The 10,000-nt window shown below is 43.1% G+C and overlaps 1 protein-coding gene and 1 long non-coding RNA gene across 2 annotated transcripts in view; one reads left to right on the forward strand and one right to left on the reverse strand.

The window, feature by feature from the left end:
• The window catches only part of LOC138963016 (uncharacterized), a 16,355-nt gene extending 9,253 nt beyond the window's left edge, over positions 1 to 7,102 (forward strand). Inside the window, exon 2 of the long non-coding RNA XR_011454688.1 lies at positions 6,952 to 7,102. This is a non-coding gene — a long non-coding RNA (uncharacterized lncRNA). The remainder of the gene's footprint in view (positions 1 to 6,951) is intronic.
• Positions 1,076 to 9,177, reverse strand: LOC138963015 (uncharacterized). The gene is made up of 6 exons (XM_070334987.1): positions 9,018 to 9,177; positions 7,014 to 7,136; positions 6,420 to 6,500; positions 4,537 to 4,676; positions 1,819 to 2,222; positions 1,076 to 1,210 (listed from the first exon to the last, which is right to left on the reverse strand). Exons 1-5 carry the CDS (start codon positions 9,073 to 9,075, stop codon positions 1,824 to 1,826), a joined length of 801 nt encoding a protein of 266 aa, XP_070191088.1. The 5' UTR covers positions 9,076 to 9,177; the 3' UTR covers positions 1,076 to 1,210; positions 1,819 to 1,823.
• Positions 9,178 to 10,000: the final 823 nt, after the last annotated feature.

Below are 10,000 nucleotides of genomic sequence, written 5' to 3' on the forward strand. Positions count from 1 at the left end.
TTCCGATGATAACTGTGGACAACGTAAAACAAAGTGTAATAAATCGATTGAACATTGGAATTTCCTTCTGTGAGCCGTGTAACGTCAAGGTCCGACACAAACTCATATTTAGGCGGCTACAAAAGAGTGCGTATTTGTGTGCCTTCAATCGTAAAACTTAAAAGGAATTCTAACTAAAATCGATCATTTAACGAATGTTATTTGTATTGTTTACCAAACAAATTACATTTTACACAGATCTCGACATACTGTGTGATATTTGGTCAAAAATTAAACTAACGTATACAGGGGTTGTGTGCGTACATGTGTCAATCAATCAATCAATATGAGGCTTATATCGCGCGTATTCCGTGGGTACAGTTCTAAGCGCAGGGATTTTTTTTTATTTTTTATTTTTTTTATTTTATGCAATTTATATCGCGCACATATTCAAGGCGCAGGGATTTATTTACCGAAATATGCCTGTCATGTGTGTTCATTAGACTGTAGAATTACGCACAGCAGCTTTGTGAATCCTCGTCATGTATCCTTATAACAGACACACTCCACAAGTAACGCTGTTGAGTGTGTATGGGTTATCTAAGAGTGAATACGCTTGCCTTTATACAGGCTACCTTTCCATACGTGCTCCTTGTCCACGTGCTACATACTGTAACATACCCCTCGCTAGTGAATTGTCCTTATTGTCACGTGGGATATAGTTTGCCTCAATAAAAGCAAGAGTACTCATTTTATAACCCATCCAAACCCGACACAGTTATTTCCGAACATCGTCTGTTATGTGTGTTTGATCGTTGTCACGTGTGTGTGTGTGTGTGTGTGTGTGTGTGTGTGTGTGTGTGTGTGTGTGTGTGTGTGTGTGTGTGTGTGTGTGTGTGTGTGTGTGTTTGTGTGTGTGTGTGAGTGTGAGCGTGTTTGTTTTTATGCATGTTGGTGTGTCTTTTTATATGTACGTGTATGAGCGTGTGTGTGTGTGTGTGTGTGTGTGTGTGTGTGTGTGTGTGGTGTTTTGATGTGCACATTTGTATCACAATTTTCAACATTCCACCCAAAACAGGAAACACAATCCAAAGTATTCTCTTTGCAATGATTTATTAATCGAAAACTGCTTTCAACATTCGGAAATAGAAACTGCAGTCTCGACGTTGTAATGTCCAGTCTTCACCAAGGGCTGTGCACATTGCATGGCGAGGGAATCGACACTGCTTTGCTGCACACAAATCATAGGTTATTATTCACTGTGCGCAGACAAGTATGTTACACACACACACACACACACACACACACACACACACACACACACACACACACACACACACACACACACACACACGCACACACACACACACACACACAAACACTCACACACACACACACACACACACACAAACACTCACTCACGCACAAACACACACACACACACACACACACACACACACACACACGTACAAACAAATACGCGCGCACCCACGCTATCAATAATCTCTCTCTCAAATTTAAAACAAGCAAAAGAAGAGAGGGAATAACACACCAAAACCAAACCAGGTAAATAGCTATCTAACTAGCGGATGCATTCAATTTAATTGTCATAAGTTAAGATGCACAAGAATCAACATTAATTGTTTTTCTTTTCCTAGGTTCTATGAAGAATGTTTTGTTTTTGTCCTGTTTTTATTCTTCACGTTCAGAAGTTGGTAGTGGTTATTGTTACCGGCACTAGTGTCTAAGGATTGTATATTGATTTGTGAGTATTGTGGAAGAAAAAAAAGAAAAAGATGCACAAGAACTTATCATCGCTGGTGCAGAAGTCTGACTCACCATGTTTATCCGGAGACGGCGGCACCGGCCGTGGCACCAGCATTAGCGTTAGCACCGACTCCACCAGCATTGACGCCAGCAGACACGCTGAGGACGGCCTCGAGGGCAGCAGACACTCCCCCCAGCACGTCCTGGAGGATAGCAGCGATGTCGACGTTGCTGATGGCGGAGAGAGCGCTGTTGACCACGCCGCTGACGACGCCTAGAAGCTGGTTGATGGGCAGGCTGCTGATGAGCTGCCTCAACACGGCTTCGACGGTCTCAACGACCTCTTCCACCAGGTCAACCACCATGCCGAGGATTTCGTCGATTCCCAGCCTGCCGACCAGGTTGGCCAGCACCCTGCCAAGGTTGAGACCGCTCACCAGACCCACGACTTCGTTCAGCACGCCGGGGATGTCCACCTGCACACAGCCCACACATCATACATCTAGTTCATCATAATCTACAGTAGGGATATCGACCTGAACACAGCCAAAACATCATACAGCTAGTTCATCAACTTCTCCTGTAGGGATGTCCACCTGACCACAGCCAACACATCATACATCTAGTTCATAAACATCTACTGTATGGATGTTCACCTGATCACAGCCAACACATCATACATCTAGTTCATAAACATCTACTGTATGGATGTCCACCTGACCGCAGACCACACATCATACATCTAGTTCATCCTACATCTAATTCATCAACATCTACTGTAGGGATTTTCGTTGACGCGTAGACCATCAACACATAGCAATATCGCCTAAATACAGCAAAAAACATCAGTCAAGAAGGTCATCAACACATAGTGATATCTACTGAACAGAAATCGCCTGATCACAGTGACAGAACACAGTGACAGAACGCAGTGACAGAACACAGTGACAGAACACAGTGACAGAACGCAGTGACAGAACACAGTGACAGAACGCAGTGACAGAACACAGTGACAGAACACAGTGACAGAACGCAGTGACAGAACACAGTGACAGAACGCAGTGACAGAACACAGTGACAGAACACAGTGACAGAACGCAGTGACAGAACACAGTGACAGAACACAGTGACAGAACACAGTGACAGAACACAGTGACAGAACGCAGTGACAGAACGCAGTGACAGAACACAGTGACAGAACACAGTGACAGAACACAGTGACAGAACACAGTGACAGAACACAGTGACAGAACGCAGTGACAGAACACAGTGACAGAACACAGTGACAGAACACAGTGACAGAACACAGTGACAGAACACAGTGACAGAACACAGTGACAGAACACAGTGACAGAACACAGTGACAGAACGCAGTGACAGAACACAGTGACAGAACACAGTGACAGAACACAGTGACAGAACGCAGTGACAGAACACAGTGACAGAACACAGTGACAGAACACAGTGACAGAACACAGTGACAGAACACAGTGACAGAACGCAGTGACAGAACACAGTGACAGAACACAGTGACAGAACGCAGTGACAGAACGCAGTGACAGAACACAGTGACAGAACACAGTGACAGAACGCAGTGACAGAACACAGTGACAGAACACAGTGACAGAACGCAGTGACAGAACACAGTGACAGAACACAGTGACAGAACACAGTGACAGAACACAGTGACAGAACGCAGTGACAGAACGCAGTGACAGAACACAGTGACAGAACACAGTGACAGAACACAGTGACAGAACACAGTGACAGAACACAGTGACAGAACGCAGGTCAGAACGTATTGAGAACTTCCATAACTCATAACTCATAACTCATAACATTTTATTGATCCAACAAAGGAAATTAAATTGGTCATCAGCACATATAGGTCATTAATTAATAATTATAAAAGAATAAGAGAAGAAAATTCATAAAACCCATGATAACAAAAAAATATCTAAAGTAATATATGTACAACTACAATACCCTTTTTACTTGCACACATGACACACCGACACACCAACACATATGCATACATACCTACATACATACAAAACCAAAGATGTCGTTTAGCATGCGGGGGACGTGGAGCTTCAAAGAGCGAGCGCGTAATCACGTCACGATCATCTACCATACAGATACTATGACCAGCATCGCCCTGGCTGAGGTGAACGAACCGAACGTGGGTGACACCCAAAATGGGAGAGAACAAACCGCGGGGTCTGATTTGTTGAAATCACATCAAATCTTAATGTCAACCAATCCTACACACTGGCTGGCTCTCCTCCGGTTGGTAACGCTCTCGTGCCCTTCGGCCCACGTATCACACACAAAGAATCAACCTAAAAAGACTGCCAGACAGAAGACACAGAGACAGACACTGGGAAAAACACCGGCATTATCGCACCATGTAGGAACACGTGCATCACGTATTATCTGGGTAATATGTGACCCTCCACCACGAAATGAGTCGCATGTCACCTCGCGCGGTTCTGCGCTAGGCTTCATATAAGTTCGGGGAGTGTCTGGTAACAGTTTGAGGGTCACCTTAGTCACAGGCTTATAACTCAAACAGTTTTCGCTCGTTTCTAAAACGGTTTTCACCACTGGATAGAGCATACAAAACTCTTTAGGAAAATGTAAAAATATGAAAATCATGCAAATGTGACATGCGACTCATTCCGTGGTGGAGGGTCACATATCTCAACAGAAAGAAACACGGACAGTAAGATTGAAATTAAAAAAGAATGCATGGCTATAGAAATGAAGGCAAATTGCCCATGAACTCACGGCATCGAGCAGGTTGAAGACGCCGTTGACGAGACCATTGACGTCGAGGTTGGCGACATCTGTCACAATGGCGGCCACTGCCGAGGCGATGTTCCCCAAGTCAATGTTCTGCACGATCTGTACGGCGGCGTTGGCGACAGCTGTGAGGACAGTATGCAAGTTGCTCGGTCATTTGAGCTGCGTCTTTACCTAGACTCATTATGGCGATAGCTGTGAGAACAGTACGCACGTTGCTTGGTCACTAGAGCTGCGTCTTTACCTAGACTCATTATGGCGATAGCTGTGAGAACAGTATGCACGTCACTTGGTCAATAGTACTGCGTCTTTACCTAGACTCATTATGGCTATAGCTATGAGAACAGTATGCACGTTGCTTGGTCATTAGTGCTGCGTCTTTATCTAGTCTCATTATGGCGATAGCTGTGAGAACAGTATGCACGTTGCTTGGTCATTAGAGCTGCGTCTTTACCTAGACTCATAATGGTGATAGCTGTAAGAACAGTATGCACGTTGCTTGGTCATAAGGACTGCGTCTTTACCTATACTCAGTATGGCGATAGCTGTGAGTCCAGTATGCACGTTGCTTGGTCATTAGAGCTGCGTCTTTACCTAGACTCATTATGGCGATAGCTGTGAGAACAGTATGCACGTTGCTTGGTCATTCGTGCTGCGTCTTTACCTAGACTCATTATGGCGATAGCTGTGAGAACAGTATGCACGTCACTTGGTCATTAGAGCTGCGTCTTTACCTAGACTCATTATGGCGATAGCTGTGAGAACAGTATGCACGTTGCTTGGTCATAAGGGCTGCGTCTTTACCTAGACTCATTATGGCGATAGCTGTGAGAACAGTATGCACGTTGCTTGGTCATTAGAGCTGCGTCTTTACCTAGACTCATTATGGCGATAGCTGTGAGAACAGTATGCACGTCACTTGGTCATTAGAGCTGCGTCTTTACCTAGACTCATTATGGCGATAGCTGTGAGAACAGTATGCACGTTGCTTGGTCATTAGAGCTGCGTCTTTACCTAGACTCATTATGGCGATAGCTGTGAGAACAGTATGCACGTCACTTGGTCATTCGTGCTGCGTCTTTACCTAGACTCATTATGGCGATAGCTGTGAGAACAGTATGCACGTCACTTGGTCATTCGTGCTGCGTCTTTACCTAGACTCATTATGGCTATAGCTGAGAGAACAGTATGCACGTCACTTGGTCATTAGTACTGCGTCTTTACCTAGACTCATTATGGCGATAACTGTGAGAACGTACAGTAATCATGTTGCTTGGTCATTAGAGCTGCGTCTTTACCTGGATTCATTATGGCGATAGCTGTGAGAACAGTATGCACGTTGCTTGGTCATTAGTGCTGCATCTTTACCTAGACTCATTATGGCGATAGCTGTGAGAACGTACAGTAATCATGTTGCTTGGTCATTAGATCTACGTCTTTACCTAGACTCATTATGGCTATAGCTATGAGAACAGTATGCACGTTGCTTGGTCATTAGTGCTGCGTCTTTATCTAGTCTCATTATGGCGATAGCTGTGAGAACAGTATGCACGTTGCTTGGTCATAAGGACTGCGTCTTTACCTATACTCAGTATGGCGATAGCTGTGAGTCCAGTATGCACGTTGCTTGGTCATTAGAGCTGCGTCTTTACCTAGACTCATTATGACGATAGCTGTGATAACAGTATGCGTCTTTTGTGTTTGTGTGGGTGTACGGGGATGTGTTTGTATGTGTCTGTGTGTGTGTGTGTGTGTGTGTGTGTGTGTGTGTGTGTGTGTGTGTGTGCATGTGTGTGTGTGAGTGTGTGTGTGTGTTTGTGTATGTGTGCATGTGTGTGTGTGTGTGTGTGTGTCCTGCCCTATTATACCTGCCACAGTGTCCAAAGCTCCTTGCAGAGCGTTGACCAGCGAGGCGACAATCTGGTTCACAAGCATCAGAACATCACCCACTGCAACATATGACACACTCATACATAGAGTGACTGCACGTAACACGATAATTAGCTTAATTACTACCGGGGCTTGGAAATATACGGTTTTGCAGAATCTAAGAGAAGATGTTCAGTTACTGCACGTCGGACAAAAAGCTTGCTACAGGGACTGTCAAACATACAACGTAATACAATCAAGATGTGTTTTAGCGAGGAAGCGACCCGATTTTCACAGCAATGGGATGATAAAGGTAAAGTTAATGAAATGAAATTGAATTAAATGTAAAAGAGTCTGTGATTGCATGGTCAGATTATCGCAAAAACTGAATACACAACAGACGCTCTCATTGTTTGATTCTTGTTTTGTTCTTTTTTGCTACATATTGAACGGTTTGTTGCCCGTTAAAGCAAGTTACACGGGACGTCAGCTGACGTCCTGCAGAATGTGAAAGTGTACAAAACGTACAAGGTGTACTCACCTGGACTAGTGACAGCGTGACGAGGACAACAGAACGTACAAGGTGTACTCACCAAGACCAGTGACAGCGCCAAGAGTGCCTCCCAAGAGACCACCAAGATCCAAGCCTGCACTGGCAGAACCAGAGGCACCCAAGCCAAGGTTCAGGCCAAGCAGCCTTTTGTCCCGGGGCTTAGCTGTAGCAGGGGAAAAAAGAAGATGAAGCCAGCTTTGGAACAGTTTGTAGGAGAGTAGTATCTCTGGTTTTTTTTCTATCTCTCTCATCTGATTAAGCTCAATGGTACGAACTGCATTTTTGCATGTGTGCGGGAAAAAAAAAGATTTTAAAGAAAATACTACAGAGGACGCAGCCACAGCAGGACTTTGTTCATCGTTTCTAATGTAATAGTTTACACCAAATAAACAGCGTAAGTGAATTCCGGCACATGTTGTACACCCACGCTTAAATCATAACTGTCCTAGATAACTGTCGGTACAGCTGCATAACGTGAGGCCTTTTGGTCAGATAAATGCTGGTAAATGTTGATTATGCAGTTTATCCTACATACGTGAGAGAGACACCCGTGAGATAATAATCGTTCAAATCACACGTGTGTATATCATGTAAATGAGGTCATGTCAAGCAAGTCTGGCAGGGACCTGTTTTTCCACTGCTTATGGTGCCAAAGTCACCGAGACAAACGTCATTATAGAAACAAAAATTGCGCTCGCTAATTACCCTCCATGAATCTTTAGAACTAACACGTCACGCCACACTTTCATAGTGACGTTTCTTTGCTTTGACGTAATAGAAAGCACAAGGCTTTAGAAGAGATCGAGGTTCCAAAACAATCGTCTTCAATTTAGCTGCCTCGACTGCAGGACATTTTCAGTAAAATACACGTAAGTACAGTATGTAGGATCAACAGAATACTAGATGGTTTGCTGTTTCGTACCAGATTTACACTCGTTGCTTTCGCTCGCAGTTCAATATTTAAAAAAAAAAAACTCGTGTAAATTTGGTACGACACAGCAAGCCATGTAGTATTCTCTATTTATCACGATATTCGTCAATTACGTGTTGGATAAACTAAGATACGTTCACGTGAATGTTCACTGAACCTATATTTGAAAGACACCTATAGAGAAGTTGAAAACAGGCTGGTAATGTTCGCTTTTGCACCCTTCGCTTCAGGGAACTATTTCCGTCTACTGTTTCGAGTGGGTCGATACATGGCCTTCAACAATAACTTGACCAAAAACTAAACGTCTTCCATCTTTTCCCACACAGGATTTTTGTCGAGCATCTTCAACTGTATGAAAGTAACGTATTTGACTCAACCATATCTAAGTCATATAGTTATTTTAGTCCCATCTAAGTGATGTAGATAACTCTACCCCATCTAAGTAATGTAGATAACTCTACCCCATCTAAGTAATGTAGATAACTCTACCCCATCTAAGTAATGTAGATAACTCTACCCCATCTAAGTAATGTAGATAACTCTACCCCATCTAAGTAATGTAGATAACTCTACCCCATCTAAGTAATGTAGATAACTCTACCCCATCTAAGTAATGTAGATAACTCTACCCCATCTAAGTAATGTAGATAACTCTACCCCATCTAAGTAATGTAGATAACTCTACCCCATCTAAGTAATGTAGATAACTCTACCCCATCTAAGTAATGTAGATAACTCTACCCCATCTAAGTAATGTAGATAACTCTATCCCATCTAAGTAATGTAGATAACTCTATCCCATCTAAGTAATGTAGATAACTCTACCCCATATAAGTAATGTATTTAACTCAACCGTATCCAGGTAAGGTATTTACCGCAAACATTATCTAAGTTCTAAGTAATATAGTTAACTCAACCATATTAAGTAATGTATTTAAGTAATGTATTTAACTCAAACATATCTAAGTAATATAGTTATTTTAACCTTACCTAAGTAATGTATCTAACATTTAAAACACATGCTCAGTTGGAAATCATTTTGCCCATAACAGTTATCGTATAACATTCTTTTTGACAGACAAAGATTTAAATCAGTGTCATTTCAATACTCACCATCTGCACAGGATGCGGCGAGCAAGCCAAGAACAACGAGAACAGCCAAGACACGCATGATGACACTTGGTTGGTGAGGGTTTCACGAAGACGTCTTCTGAAGGATGTGTTGTGCTGGCAATGTGCACGTTGCAATCGTAGGTATCGAGCATTGTTTCAACGCGGCTTTATATAGAGACCGTGTGTGATTAGAAACAACAGTCTGGTTCCACTTCATTAGTATACTGCGCAACGTAGATCTACACGGGTTTGTTTTCCTTATGTATGCCGTGGGTGGATAAATATGCAAAGAAAATGAGTTGTTGTCTCGAATCAAAACAGTGCTGTTTTGAGGGTACATTTGTGTAAAACAATGAATTATATATTTCCAATAGAGACGGTGTGTGATTAGAGACAACAATCTGATTCCACTTCATTAGTTTATTGCATAACGTAGATCTACATGGTGTTGTTATCGCTGTGAATTCTGAAGGTGGATAAATATACAATGAAAATGTGTGTTGTGGTCTCGTATCAAAACCGTACTGTTTTTAGGGTACATTTGTGTAAAACAATGCGTTAGTCTGACTCCACATCATTAGCCCTTGGCAGAACGTAGACCTACAGTCCCTCGTTTCTTAAAGGCTAGAATTGTCGAGTGACGCTAGTGGGGCGAGGAAGTAACGTTTCTTGGGCAATTCTCGCCGCGAACGCAAGGTAGCTCACGGCTGCTCGCTTGGTGAGAAAAATTGGCGGTCGCACTCATTATGGCTGTCCATGGCTGTTTACTGACAAGTGCAGACGAACTTTTCGGTATCAACCAATGGTGTTTAATTATTGCGTAGGTAGCCACCAAAGCGTTTCATGTTACACACTCTCGCCTCCTAGCTCCGCGAGCGGCTAGCCGCAAGAATATCTCGCCTGAAAGAAACACGCACGCGTCAGGGTTTTGTTTTCCAGTTGAATTCTGAAGTTGGTTAAATATATAAAGATAATGTAAACCC

This window comes from Littorina saxatilis, linkage group LG3 (assembly GCF_037325665.1).
Source record: "Littorina saxatilis isolate snail1 linkage group LG3, US_GU_Lsax_2.0, whole genome shotgun sequence".
NCBI lineage: Eukaryota > Metazoa > Mollusca > Gastropoda > Littorinimorpha > Littorinidae > Littorina > Littorina saxatilis.

What these genes read in the sequence shown, in the direction of transcription:
- LOC138963015 (XM_070334987.1), bottom strand. Translation starts at nt 9,075, where the DNA reads ATGCGTGTCTTGGCTGTTCTCGTTGTTCTTGGCTTGCTCGCCGCATCC. An exon ending in CGCCGCATCCTGTGCAGATG is followed by an intron (nt 7,137 to 9,017) that starts GTGAGTATTGAA and finishes CCCCTGCTACAG; the next exon opens with CTAAGCCCCGGGACAAAAGG. An exon ending in TCTTCAACCTGCTCGATGCC is followed by an intron (nt 2,223 to 4,536) that starts GTGAGTTCATGG and finishes GGCTGTGTGCAG; the next exon opens with GTGGACATCCCCGGCGTGCT.